This window comes from Ylistrum balloti, unplaced genomic scaffold, assembly GCF_031769215.1.
Source record: "Ylistrum balloti isolate Yb309-2 unplaced genomic scaffold, AGI_CSIRO_Ybal_v1 Utg371438, whole genome shotgun sequence".
Lineage (NCBI taxonomy): Eukaryota > Metazoa > Mollusca > Bivalvia > Pectinida > Pectinidae > Ylistrum > Ylistrum balloti.
In genome coordinates, this window is record NW_026782754.1 from 161,499 (window position 1) to 176,561 (window position 15,063).

Here is a 15,063-nt window from a genome sequence, read left to right on the forward strand (position 1 = left end):
GGGCATGAAAATGTTTTATACACAAGAAGAAAATGTAAGGATCAGTCCGGGCCATTTAACAACGTCGATCAATTGAGCGAGGGTGTATATAGTTCATGTGTTGATTGTTGATAGCCTTTCAACTCCATTGTTTGATTACAGTGTTAACGTACATATTATTTAAGCAGTTAAAATCTAATTAATCCGCCTGTAGAATATCACTGAACACGATGTCTCGGGTTTCCTGCACCAATATTTCCTTCAATGATGGAGAGTTACAGAAATAGAGGGAAAATATAACACGACTTCGAACAATATTGAAAGAAAGAAAGAAATGTTCGCAAGTACTTACATACTTACACAGAGACATACACGTAAGTAAACAAGGACAATCACACACATACACATGTTCACATAAATAAACGGTTGCGCGATATGTAATCACTTTTCAGTAACAAATTATTGGTGTGTTCCGTCTCATGCCAAGGGTTCAAGATTCATTTCACTACTTAGCCACATAACGATATAATACAGACATTCTTTCGCTCAGCATGCAATGATATATGTATTAACACGAAAGCGTGAAAACGCAGTGTAGATAGACATACACAAAACTATCATATACAATGCTTATGTATGATCAAATTACAACAGAAACATGCATATTTCAGACCATCAGACAAAAATTACAGAAAATTGCACAGCATCAGCTTTGGAGATTATTAAAGATTATAAATCAATTATGTTCGACACAATATGGTTACAATAACACGCGTCTCAGACTCTTGTCAAAATCTTTCGCATCTTTCAATTTAGATGTTTTTCTATTTTTCAATTATGTTCGACACAATATGGTTACAATAACACGCATCTCAGACTCTTGTCAAAATCTTTCGCATCTTTCAATTTAAATGTTTTTCTAACGTTCAATTTTGTTTTCAGTTTGTTAATAATATTTGTTCACATGAGTAGCTTTCGGTTTTTGTTACTTTAGACTTCTGCCTTGGAGTTTCTAGCCTAAATTACTACCGACGTTGACCTCTCACAACACCAAAATGGTCAATACCGCAACGTTTTGATAAACTAGACTTTTGACGATCGTATACGCTGACAAAAGCCTGTTATCGTTGTTGGCGAGGCGAAATCAGCAAATGATACCTGATTACATGTCTCCATTTGTATCTTTATCAATAATTTTGGAGGATTTCGGGTATTTGTTCATCAGGAATAATTTTATCCAGTTATTTACGTTTTTTACACTTCATCGTTTTCAGATTAACACAACTGCTAGCCGAGAAACTGCGTCATCAATATACAAGATTGTCGGAGTTATCTCCCCTGGCATCTGTTCGTGCGAGGGGCGGGGACGATGTTTTCCGTTAACATCCGTTCTCAAAAGTAAACGTAATAAACCTAACTACAGATAAGCATGTAGACTTCTTTCCACTTTTCATTCAAATATCTGGATTTCAATTAAAAAAGAAAATTGATGTGAAAACTGATTTTTTTTCTCTTCAGAAACAGAATAATCATTCTCATTTTAAAGAAATGACACAGCAATGAACTGAACTTTGGAAACTTGTTTAATCTTACTTCATAATATCTTCTCGCCACTTGTAACCTTGTGGTACATGATTATATAATCCGCCATACAAAGTAAATATTGTCTGGAATCCCATAACCTCCGGCATGGCCAATAGATATTTTTACAATGAAATATTCTCTGCTCACAACACATGTAAACCTCTTAATAGCAAAAATTTACAATACAATTTTTAATCAGAGAAATTTTTACATTTGAGCACTGAAAAAAAAAATTACTTATCAATTAAGGTTGTCCTGTCTTGTAAAACAACAAAGACTGAATTTCAAAATGATTCCCAGCTTCTAGTGTAGAGTACTATTCAATTATTCTTTCTCTCATGATCAAGAAAATAAAAGAAATGCTTGTAAAAGTTGCAGTGATTCTGGCAATAGCCCTAAACCATAAACCAATATAGGTCCTGTTAAACAGAACTATGCCACATAATAATCCTTGGACAAATCTTTTAAACACAAAAGAATATTTAAATAAAAGACATCAAAATGACGTAAGTTTTCAATACATTAAGAATTGCACCAAAGACCTTATTATCAAAGGTGTTAAATTTACGAATAATTTCCAAGAAAATTTATCTGACACACGAGACAGGTATGTGTACAATGAAATCTGAAATTTTCATGGGATTTTCAATTTGTCGACTTTATGGATAAAGAGCAGAAAAGGTTTTAAGGACACACCAATTTCCTATGGTTTTAACACAAGATAACAGATCTTTTTGATATACAGATGCCTCGCGCTGGCCAGGTATCCGTCAAAACATCTCATATAATATCGCTGGAGAAGAGACTCTGGCTGGGGTGACATATTAACTGCAAAGTGATAATAAGTAGCATGACATTAAGAGGAATCTACTATATTTCTGTTATATAGAGCTGAATACTTTTGCTTGATCACACAGTTCTCTCTGGATTAATGAATCATTTGATATCTAAATTTCCTGCTCTGACTTTGAAATATTGCAGAACCGTAATACACATATTTGTTGATGTGACTTCAATATTTCAATGAAACTACACCTTTTTCTTATTGTCTACAAAAACTTAACCATAATTTTTTTTTAATTATCTACTTTTCAAAGCAAACTTGAAATCAATCACTCATAAAAAACATCAAACAGTAGTACACTTATAGACAGAATGTTTCAAATGAAAAATGACACCAGTTTAACACACAAGAATTCTAAATAAGTTACAAAATGAAAAATGTTAGAACATACTTATTTCTGATGATGAACTTTAAACACAATTAAATACAGAGATAAGGAAATATCACAAGCAGTCACGCACTATTAGAGCATGAAAAATTAAGTACAAAGACAAAAAAAGGATATGTATGGTGGACAATATAAAGAAAAAAAACATGTACAGGGATGGGTAAATTTACTTGTAAATGTACAATCAGCCCTGTGTCAAGAACACCATAAACTTGATTTCAAGTGCTCTCCCAATAGAGGTTATAGGAGTACATAGTGAACTGATCTGCCCGAACAAGGAGATGATAGTCTTATTAGAAAGCAATTTAAATGGATTTATACAGAGATACCCAAGGTTAAGTAAACGGCCCTGAAGTATTACTGAAGTCCAGCAAAAAACATTGAAAAATGTCAATTTTGTTTTATCATCAAAAAATGGAATTAGTTTTCATTTACTAACCATAATATAATGAACAATTTAATGTTTTAAAATTTTGTTTTTAATTCATTTAAATAAACACTGAAAACTTAATGCTGGTTTAATCAGTTCACAACACATACCACAAAAATTAATACGAGACTGTGGAAGAAAAATGTTCAAATTAAAAGAGATGGCTACAATGTTGCAGTAGTGATAATCAGAGCACTCATTTAATATCGTCTTCCTCTGTATACCTGGTATACCTATGGAAAACTTACACATGTAGTAATGTATATGAAACATACAATCAAACCTATTGTCATTTACAGCTTTAAAGGCACCACTCAGAAAGCACAACATCCTATATTCCATTACATCATAACGAGTGAGGGGCTCCATTTAATATCATAATAATTTCATTTCACCACAGTGAGTATACAGGCCAAGGATACACCCAACTTTGAGAAAATTATATTATTAACTCGGCAATTATGCAACACCTTGAATGAAAATTCTACTTTTGATCTTCACAGTAATAAGTTCAACTTTCCAGGTTTGTATTGCTACTGCAGTCTGATTTCAATCCTAAGATTACATTGATAAATATTCTTAATTGGTTACTTTCTGTAAATTCAAATTACATTTAAAGCAAAAAAAGAAACTGCCACAAAATGGAAAAAGGAACTTCACAACACAATTAAATAATTGATAATTAAAAAACACCTGTTGATAAAATCTATAAATTCAATGCCAACACCAGTATTCTGGGAATATTTAAGTACTTCATTTCAATACCCACTCATCAGAATTCTACTCAAACTATTAACTGACATTGGTAAGGATTGGATTGTTTCTTTTGTAAGAAGAAAGGAGATCAGTCTAAGCAGAGGAATTTATATCATACTGAACGATAGATTTCAAATATTACATAGTATTTTGTGTTTGGAAAGTCAAAGGAAGATATGAGTTCTATTGGAATCATATATTGAAATAAGAAAGTGAAGTTATGCTTGCTTGGTTTTTTTTTTTAATAAACTCCGTTCAGGCACATCTTAATTAGCACTATTTAACACCCCCCCGCCCCCATCCCCATTTCTTAAATCTAAATTAAATGTAAACTTCTAATGATATCCATATAGAACAAAAACGGGGGAATGACAGACTTTCAAGTATTGCAAGTGAAAAGCAGTGATGAATGTGCTTCAAGTACAATGATTTGCCTGAAACGTATGATATTGCCAGTCATATTCAGGCAATGTTAAAAAGTTAAATCTAGTACCACTTGACTTTTATTGAACATAAATTTTATCGACTTTGTTTTATATTCCACCTCCTTCCTCCCACACTTCACAATAAGAAATTTAAGGTGTTTTTTTTTTCATTTTCACCGTTTTTATAGTTGATGCAATAAATTGTAAATGTAAAACCAGTAAGAGAAATGACTGACTTTCTGACAGTGTCTGTGTACACCAATACATCCTCCACTTTCTCTGTTCTTGTTGCAGTCTCTGTCCAGCATGATTTATGTACAAATCTTTTACACAGAACAGACCAACTTCTGTACAGCACACTTGCTGATACACATGTTTGTGCAATATTTTAAATTGATTTGAGTATTACAAAGAAACACAATCACATGGGCAAGATACAGTGATGAAATAACATGTAAACATTTCACACTTCTTCACAGCCACAATTTTCCATGTGTAATATCATCCGCCATTTTTCAATCCGGAGAATCACACTTTGTCAGCATTTATCCTGAAGTAGTCAATTGTTTTAATATTAACACACAATTTCAGCTTCATCAACCAGGCAAGTCACTACAGAAGTCGACTGATTCAGTGTATCAGACACTGTATCTGGGCACACAGAATCCCCCTGGAAAAGCCCCTATACAGAAATGGTTTGGGGAGACCAATGAAACGTTATGCCAACGCTGGATCGTCACGTGAGAATATCTTTACACTTCCTGGTTTCATCCATGACAGACCTTTACTGGAAACACCAGGTGAAGGGGCCCCATTTCTAGGTCCTTTATCACTTTCGCTTTCCTGTTATAAAGCATTGGAAAGAAAAAGTATGTTACATATGTAAAAATAAAACCAATCACCATTACAAGCTTGTTCTTGAGATTTTTTTTTTTTTTTTTTTAAAGAACGCTGATCTCATACCATTTTGTCACAGGTATGACTTCACAAATATAGCACGTAAAATGCAACTACCACAAAAACTCCATGACACAGTCATTTGAAATCTCCTGTTTGAATACAACTTTTCTTTCCAAAAGGATGATTTTTTTTCATAATAGTGTGTTATAAATTGACAAGAATCCATTCTTTTCCTGTGTTTACGTGTTATTTTTCCTGTCAATATCTTGTTAAATAAGAGCAGAGATGAAGATTAAAGATTAAATTTAAATTCTCATGCTTGCCTTTTTAATCATTGCCTGTCAGTAGTAAGCATGTGTTAGAGGTTGTCAGTGTTAGGGAATTGTGACAGGTTTGATGTGTATGTCTACTGATACAGAGGTATGTGTCTTGTATAATTGGCCATTAATGATCCACAAGTAACAGTTATTACATCTATCTGTTTCCATATTTAACTTAACTAAAGAATATCCAATAGCTTGGTGCCGTGTTTCATTTGTTTTTTGTTTTTGTTTTTTTTTTCATTTTAATTTTCAGTCATTGTTAGATTTACTTGGACATATATTAATTGCAACTTGCAGTGCCAGTTTTTTTATTGAGCAAGAGAAAGAAATTAATACATAAGATTAACTATAACATAGTTTGAAATCACATACACATTAGACATTGAAAAGCACCTCTGAGTGTTACATGCCAGTGTAGTAGAATCACACTAATATACAAGTAATGACTTCATATGAGGTCAATAAAGTGATTGTGAACCTGAAGAAAGGCATTATGGTGTGGTGGTCAGTTTTTGTGTAGGCTTGGAAGGTGCACAATTAATTTATTTAACTGATAATCAAAACGGACATCTGTGTTATTGTGTGTCAGTGGAAAGTCATTTGTATAATTCAGGATCAAAATAGATGTCAGTGAAAGTTATCAGGCTGCCATAGAAAGTTATTTCTATCATTAGAAATTATCATTGACAAAGCATAAGTGTGGGCTTTCATCAACATATTTCTTGTAAGCTTGGTTTAAATAAATCTTAACAAATTAACAGAAAATCAAATATTCATATTTTTAAAACAATTTTCATTTTTATCAAGATAAAATATTTATTAAAAACTCCAGTATTCTTTTTTTTTAATAAAGGATTTTTCTCTCTCAAAAATTCTAGACAAAACTGAACATGACAGGGTGTAAAACATTGGGAACTTCGATGACAAAAGAGACTGGAGACTTCATGCTGAGTGCTGAGCAAGGCATTCAACAGGAACCTACAAATGTGACGAGGTTGGATGCAGTCGTGCGATAACGAAGTGTTACCTACACTCAACTCATGAACAGCATCAGTGGAAGAGTTTTTTTCTACATCTACAATTCAATAAACCACATCTGAGAAATCTCGCTTGAGTTAATTATCGTCTACACTAATAAAATTAATCACTGGCTTGAAATGGTAGCTGTTAAACATTTGATATTAAGAGCTACTATTGGTTACTTTGTAGTTATAATATCTGACAACAAATACAGTTGGTGGGCTGGTAGGGCATATAAAGACATATGATGCTGATTTCTTCTCTACATATTAGCTACAGGTATATCTGTTAATTCAGTTAAACATCGAAAATAAAGCAGAATCAACATTCAACAAATTTCAATGATGAAAAGTTATTTTTCTTAATCTTTGAAATTAGAGCATTTCTGTGATAAAAGCTACATCATGCTTAAAATCTGTTTTGTTCTTTCACAGATTGTTTTCAATTTTATTTATTTTCCGTTTCTTTTCTTTTTTCTTTACAAGAATACAGAAAAATGTGTATAATCTGACACCTTTTGGAACACAACATACAAATCAGGCACGAAATAAGACCACAGCAAATAGGTCTTATTTGCAAATGTTTTATAAATACTTTATCATTACTAGTCAGAGTGTTGATATACCTCAGGTGTCAGTATGAGACAGGTTTTGCAGCACATGTTGAATTTTCTGCTACATTTTCAATCTTATAAACAGACATTATCTATCAGCAATACTAAGACTCTATATACAGTATGTCACAATAAAAACTTAACATCCATCCGGATCTAATTCAAATTTCATCTCGAAAAAAAAAAATCAATGAACAAGTTCTACTGTGTCAGTTCCAACATTTATTGCTTTCAATGTTCTAATCATTGATAAAGAGTCTATTTCAAATCTCCTGTCCCACAAATAATTGTTTGTTCATTAAATATTTGAGATAATTCAATTCTTTATTAATTTTTATTGTTATACTTATCAAATCAAGATTATTTTCATTTAACTATTAACACTGACATTCTAATATTGAATTGAAATCATTTGTGACCTATATCTAATGCTTCACTAATGTCTTGATCAGTTAGAATGTAGTTAAATGTCTGGCTGTTAGGGTGTTTGTGAGTGTATCAGTACTCTATAGCAGTCACAATGGGGATAAATATATACAGATAATACACCATAAGTTAAAAATTATAAAATATCAAGGAAGATACAGTGAAACCTGGGTATTCTGACACCTCCAGGGTGACAACATTTCATCCATATATTTCAAAGGATGCTGAAACTTTGCTTTAAAATCATGGTTGGTTCCAGAAAAAATCTAAACTCTATTGTATGATAGAGATGTCAGAATTCACAAGTGTCAGATTACCATATAGCCGTTTCTTTGCATGGGGTTCATATTTTTGCTTTCTCGCGGTAAATTAACGTGAATGCAAAAATGTAATCCACGAATAACGAGACATGTGTGTGTTCAATATTCTTTTACCTCCTGATTGTCAAATTCTCTTTTATTGTTATATCATTCAATTATTTTTAATGACAATTGAGAAAATTTTGACCTGTAAAAATGACCAGCTATACCGTACATTGTAAACACAAAATTAATTGTCCGAGTCCTAACTGTGGAGTATGCAGAATTTTGTTTCCTAGTATAAATGGCCATTGGTGAGGAAGTTGGGGTACTGGGATAATCTTATATAGTATACCTGTTCCGTAAAACACAGGCTAGAGATCTAGTGTAGGACAAGATGAAGAGCAGTTTTATAATGGAACATCCAAATAGGAGGGCACATGTTATAAAACAGCTTGGTTATGGGGAGAAATAGAGAATAATGCCTATCTGTCAAATGTGAAATAGCTTGGCTAACGAGAGTTAAGGGGAGTGGGAAGAATATCAATGGTGGTGTGATTGTGAGACAGCTTGGCTATAGAGATTTATGGGGAGTGTGGGAGATTATCAGTGGTGGTGTAATTGTGAGACAGTTTGGCTACAGAGATTTATGGGGAGTGTGGGAGAATATAAGAGGTGGTGTAATTGTGAGACAGTTTAGCTACAGAGATTTATGGGGAGTGTGGGAGATTATCAGTGGTGGTGTAATTGTGAGACAGTTTAGCTACAGAGATTTATGGGGAGTGTGGGAGAATATAAGAGGTGGTGTGATTGTGAGACAGTTTGGCTACAGAGATTTATGGGGAGTGTGGGAGAATATAAGAGGTGGTGTGATTGTGAGACAGTTTAGCTACAGAGATTTATGGGGAGTGTGGGAGAATATAAGAGGTGGTGTGATTGTGAGACAGCTTGGCTATAGAGATTTATGGGGAGTGTGGGAGAATATAAGAGGTGGTGTAATTGTGAGACAATTTGGCTACAGAGATTTATGGGGAGTGTGGGAGATTATCAGTGGTAGTGTGATTGTGAGACAATTTAGCTACAGAGATTTATGGGGAGTGTGGGATAATATAAGAGGTGGTGTGATTGTGAGACAATTTAGCTACAGAGATTTATGGGGAGTGTGGGAGAATATAAGAGGTGGTGTAATTGTGAGACAGTTTGGCTACAGAGATTTATGGGGAGTGTGGGAGAATATAAGAGGTGGTGTGATTGTGAGACAGTTTAGCTACAGAGATTTATGGGGAGTGTGGGAGATTATCAGTGGTGGTGTAATTGTGAGACAGTTTAGCTACAGAGATTTATGGGGAGTGTGGGAGAATATAAGAGGTGGTGTGATTGTGAGACAGTTTGGCTACAGAGATTTATGGGGAGTGTGGGAGATTATCAGTGGTGGTGTAATTGTGAGACAGCTTGGTTACAGAGATTTATGGGGAGTGTGGGAGATTATCAGTGGTGGTGTAATTGTGAGACAGCATGGCTACAGAGATTTATGGGACGTAGGGGAGATTATCAGTGGTAGTGTGATTGTGAGACAGCTTGGCTACAGAGATTTATGGGGAGTGTGGGAGAATATCAGTGGTGGTGTGATTGTGAGACAGCTTGGCTATAGAGATTTATGGGGAGTGTGGGAGAATATAAGAGGTGGTGTGATTGTGAGACAGCTTGGCTACAGAGATTTATGGGACGTAGGGGAGATTATCAGTGGTAGTGTGATTGTGAGACAGCTTGGCTACAGAGATTTATGGGGAGTGTGGGAGAATATCAGTGGTGGTGTGATTGTGAGACAGCTTGGCTATAGAGATTTATGGGGAGTGTGGGAGAAGATTTATGGGGAGTGTGGGAGATTATCAGTGGTGGTGTGATTGTGAGACAGCTTGGCTATAGAGATTTATGGGGAGTGTGGGAGAATATAAGAGGTGGTGTGATTGTGAGACAGCTTGGCTACAGAGATTTATGGGGAGTGTGGGAGATTATCAGTGGTGGTGTGATTGTGAGACAGCTTGGCTACAGAGATTTATGGGGAGTGTGGGAGAATATAAGAGGTGGTGTGATTGTGAGACAGTTTAGCTACTGAGATTTATGGGGAGTGTGGGAGAATATAAGAGGTGGTGTGATTGTGAGACAGTTTAGCTACTGAGATTTATGGGGAGTGTGGGAGAATATAAGAGGTGGTGTGATTGTGAGACAGCTTGGCTACAGAGATTTATGGGGAGTGTGGGAGAATGTAAGAGGTGGTGTGATTGTGAGACAGTTTGCTAAGTAAGACATCAGTACAATTTTGTGGAAAGTCGAATTTGTCCTTAAAACATAAGCAGAATAGCTGATCTACAGTATTACAGTGTAGCTTGGAGTGACATAACAGGGCAAGCTACTAGGACAATTCTAAAGAAGTCTATTCTGACGGTAATGCATTATCTGGAACAATAGAATTAGTGATACCAAAAGAATTTATTTCTCCTTGACCTTCACCCCAAATGGTAAGTGTTCCATTCTAAAGTGAAATGATGTTGCATGCACTTTTCCCCACTTCAGTAATTTTTTTCCTGTTCCATGGACAACCACCAAAGTCAATTACACCACCACAATAAAGAATACAGACAATTAATTTTGGTAAATTACAAAAACAAGTTATTATGTCTTTACTGTGACAATGGGTTTGCATCAAAATCAATGAATTTCATAGTTTAGGTTGTTTATTTCTCAAAAAAAATTTTCCTATTGATGTTGATCTTAGGACAATACAGATGAAATTACACAAACCCATTATCACAATCACTTCAAAGATTACTCCAATAAAACCATCTTTTTCGTTAATTTTGTTTGCAAGTGATTTGAATGACAGACCCAAATACTGAAATACTTCTTTTAACTGTTCTGATGATATATAATATCAAGTCATCTTTGAAGTGACAGATTTTATTTGATACCCAGTCAAACATCAACATTTAGGATATTTTTTTCAAACTTAATTTACATGCACACAGGGTGTATACAACACAAATATTTCAGAAAATATCTAAACATCCAGAGATTTTTAAAGACCTGCAGTGACTGGGTACCAAAATATTCAACATGCAAAAATCATGATCATTAAAAGGTTTGTAAAAAAAGGTGTTATGCCCACACCACACCAAGCATTTACCTGACCCCATTACCTTCATCTTCAGCATTTGTTGCCGGGTGTCCTCATGTATTGAGGGATCCCAAGGGCTAAACCTAATTAGTATATTTGTAGACAAACAGATTAAGATCACATACAAACACACATCCAATATTCCTAGTTATCATAAGGTTTTAGAAAAATATATATATGTTCCAATACTTAACAATCTCTCACTTATATCTTAAACAATTTTTGATAACACACAATCTTTTAAATGCCAACATTAGTTTAAGGATCAAACTATGGCAAAGCATTCCTCTTTGAGAACAGGTACTTCCTAATGACTAATAATCTTAGAAATCAGAAGACATTTACTTGGAACATGTTGTCCTAGCACAGTGTTATTGTGGTGATGTTATTTTCCCTCAACTTCCTCTACTTTTTACCTTTCATCATAACATGTCCATCTATTTTTGGGAAGTTGTTTTTTCTTTAAAACCTTTGTCTTAATGTCTAGTCATGCTTAGAGTGAAAATGCCAGTAACAGTGAACACTAAATTTTCATCAAAATAAGTTTTTTCATTAATCCAAGAGTATTTGTTTTTAACTATTTTCCCCTTCCTTTCCAAGTGTGATCTTGGGAAACTCTTACCAAAACAGGTTAAAATCTGCCCAACAATCTAGTAAGGTAACAACACCAACAACTAATAACCTGCCACAGCAGATCATAACTTCATCTGGTCTCGATAAACTTCCATTTTAGGCCTAACCTATTGCATTCTTTCACTAAACTGTCTCAGTTTCAGGAGTCAGCACCACCACACCTCTAAAATGGGTCGTTTTGGGAGCTGTCCCTATCAGATTGTGAAGCCCCTACCTGAGGCAATGAGGATCATCAGACTTTACAGGATCATTCAGTCGTTCCTTACTCTTCTGCACTGATTCAGCAACTTGTTTTTTGAAAGACTCAAGGTCACTTTCGTACCTGTAATATTACATTTTAATATAAAAACAGCATTAAATCACAAGTTTAAAAAGGTTTATTTCTGAGATCTGTGACAGTAGTGATATTTAATCACAATAATTACATTACAGTACATACTACACAACAAGCAACGAACTCAAACTGTAACAGAAATGCATAAACAAACTTCATTGGTAAAATAAAATGGGGAGTAAATATATTAATTTGAGAAATTCTATCGTAACACTTCATTACTCAGGGGATAAATTACTGGAGATATTTAGATATTTCTGACAGATTTACTGAATATCACACAGGTGGGAATATGGGGAGGTTTTGAGTTTGAGAAATTTCTTTTTTCAGTAGTCATAAAGAAAAAATTCATAGATCGATATTTATGAAAAATACATCTAGATATTTACAAATTAATTGAAGAAAGATAAGAGACGTTTAGATGAAGTATTCAACATTAAGTACCCGAAGCTAAATACCCGTGGAAACCTGCCAAATAAATATGTGCTTGAATAGTTTTCTTCACTTACATGTCAGCAGCCTCCTTATTGAGCGGCGACTTGCTGTCAATTTTGAAGAAAACTCGTCGTGCGTACAACAGAACCTGCCACACATGGTTCACATTCCTCCTGGAAAAAAAGGACACATTAAAAGGATTCACTGGGCAAGAAAAATATCTGTACAGCATAAATGTCCTTGCTATTGCTTTTTGATGGAATAATGATGCAAAGCCTAAAAAATAAGTTAAATTGTGAAGTCCTACCTATAAAATTGTGCTAAATACAATGGTTAACCAAAGGCAGTGAAATGTAGGTCACCCTGACCTTTACGGGACATGATAGACTAAACTGTATAACCGTCCAGATGAAATAAATACAATATTTTATGGAGCTAAAGTTTATTTATCATATTAACTCCCACAGTAAAAAGAAAGTTGTAGAACTCTGTGGTACTGGTAAAAAGAAAGTTGTAGAACTCTGTGGTACTGGTAAAAAGAAAGTTGTAGAACTCTGTGGTATTGGTAAAAAGAAGGTAAATCATGTATAGATGAATGGATGGTAGTACAAATGATGAGATAAGTTATTCTGAATATGTCAAACATACGCTACCAGCCAAATCAGAGAAGTACCAACAAGAAACATGTGGTTTGTATAGGGACATTTTAACTTACCTCCATTTCTGGAATGCACGCTTGACGTCTAGTTGTCCTGTTAATGGGTCAACCAGAGGATGAAAGACCGGTAAGTCAAAGACTAGACTCTGAAACATCAATATTACACCTGGTCAGTCATGAAGAGCATCAAATTTCTCCATAGCTCTTTTTATACTGTGTGTAAAATTGTCACAGCACAAAGGCTTGCATACATGGTATGTATTGTTAAATTAAGATGAAATTAAGACCTATTGACTTTAAACCATGAAACTATGAAAAATGTTCATAATCAGATTTTGGAAAACTTTATATTGGGTCAATATCATTATGTCTGGATAAAATATCGTCTTGATGTTTTTACCAGTCACACTTCATGGAAAATCATTAAAATAGTGTAAATGACACATCACTTGAAACCTATATATTTTTAATTTGGTTGAAGCTGGAGAGCAGGAAAACTCGAGTTGTGATGAAGGAACTATAACACATCTGTAGATATTATAACATACTTACAGGACAATCCCCATTAGGGAAATTGTCTGGAATTATAACAGTGAATTTGAAGGCTCCCTCCTGGTACAGGCCTTGTCTGATAAACAGTACCCCATACCACACTGTTAACAGAAAGGAAACAATTGTTACAACTGGTAATTGACAATAAATATGTATTACTCTCCTATGGTACGTAAGAATAGCAATGGAATTTACAGAAACAGATATACACTGTAAAACACTTGGACATTTTCATCCTTTTTAAGCAAAGACACATCGACACAAGTAAATGTTTAACCTAATTACAAATTCAAATACAAATATACAGTGTATTCTCCTTAACAAGTCCTATATACATCTGAATCATATTAACCCCATAGTAAAACTGTTTTACAGGGCTAACACACTAATAGGAACATTTCAGTGTTTAACAGGTGACGACCGAGCTTGGGATGACGTTAAAGATTTCCAATAAGATATAATAGCTTGAAGGAGTTTTAATTTCAGATACACTGCAAAACACCTACAGCATTTTGTGATGCTTTATATTTTGTTATTCATTGATGGGAATCTCCCATTGTCTGCTTCTACAATTAAGTTGGCTATTTCTATTCATAATGGTATTCCCTGTAACATAGTTGTGGTTCCACAACACCCACAAATACAGCACTTACCAATATAGTATATGGTGACAATGTCCTGTCTAGCAATACGGCAATGGCTATATACTTACCCAAGGAGGACATTGCTGAGGGTATCACGTAACAACCGGGTATTATCTGTTGCATCAGCAAATTACTGGAGAAGAAATTGTAGGCAATAAGGATACCACACATGGTAATAGAAACAAAAGGCCCACAAGAACTGAGGGTTCATCTGGTTGACCCATGAGACAAATATAGAACAAAACATTTTACATGACCATAATAAACTAAGGCCTGAACAAGATAGAATTGTAAGAACTGGTACGACAACAGATGTACCTATATCATATAACTGGCCTGTTATCTTGTCAGGTGACCCATGTAATATTTTTGCATATGTCACAAGTGTAATATACCCTTGTGTGTTTTTCATTGGCTGCACCAGTCAGAAATTGATTGATTACTATCATAAATATCCTCCACATTTTTACTTTGAACCTGTAAAAATGTAACTTTTCGAAGTGTTTTCATATAAAATATCATAAATTTGTTTTCATTTAATATGAGACTTTACGAAAGACATTTCAAAGTTTTCATTTTTGCTTACCAAGGATCACAAAATAAAAAACTTTTCATAAGATGACAAATAAAACAAAATTTCAATTT

At 34.3% G+C, this 15,063-nt stretch overlaps 1 protein-coding gene across 3 annotated transcripts in view; it reads right to left on the bottom strand.

The window, feature by feature from the left end:
* Positions 1-1,544: 1,544 nt before the first annotated feature.
* LOC132562498 (AKT-interacting protein-like) overlaps positions 1,545-15,063 on the bottom strand; it is a 29,334-nt gene continuing 15,815 nt past the window's right edge. The window contains exons 4-11 of one of the 3 annotated variants that reach the window (XM_060227240.1): positions 14,487-14,551; positions 13,775-13,875; positions 13,280-13,368; positions 12,639-12,737; positions 12,010-12,117; positions 11,172-11,245; positions 6,661-6,704; positions 1,545-5,249 (exon numbers count right to left, since the gene is read on the bottom strand). In XM_060227240.1, coding sequence (XP_060083223.1) covers positions 5,124-5,249; positions 6,661-6,704; positions 11,172-11,245; positions 12,010-12,117; positions 12,639-12,737; positions 13,280-13,368; positions 13,775-13,875; positions 14,487-14,551 — 706 coding nt within the window. In that variant the 3' untranslated portion in view covers positions 1,545-5,123. The remainder of the gene's footprint in view (positions 5,250-6,660; positions 6,705-11,171; positions 11,246-12,009; positions 12,118-12,638; positions 12,738-13,279; positions 13,369-13,774; positions 13,876-14,486; positions 14,552-15,063) is intronic. The other 2 variants (XM_060227241.1, XM_060227242.1) reach the window with 2 other exon arrangements.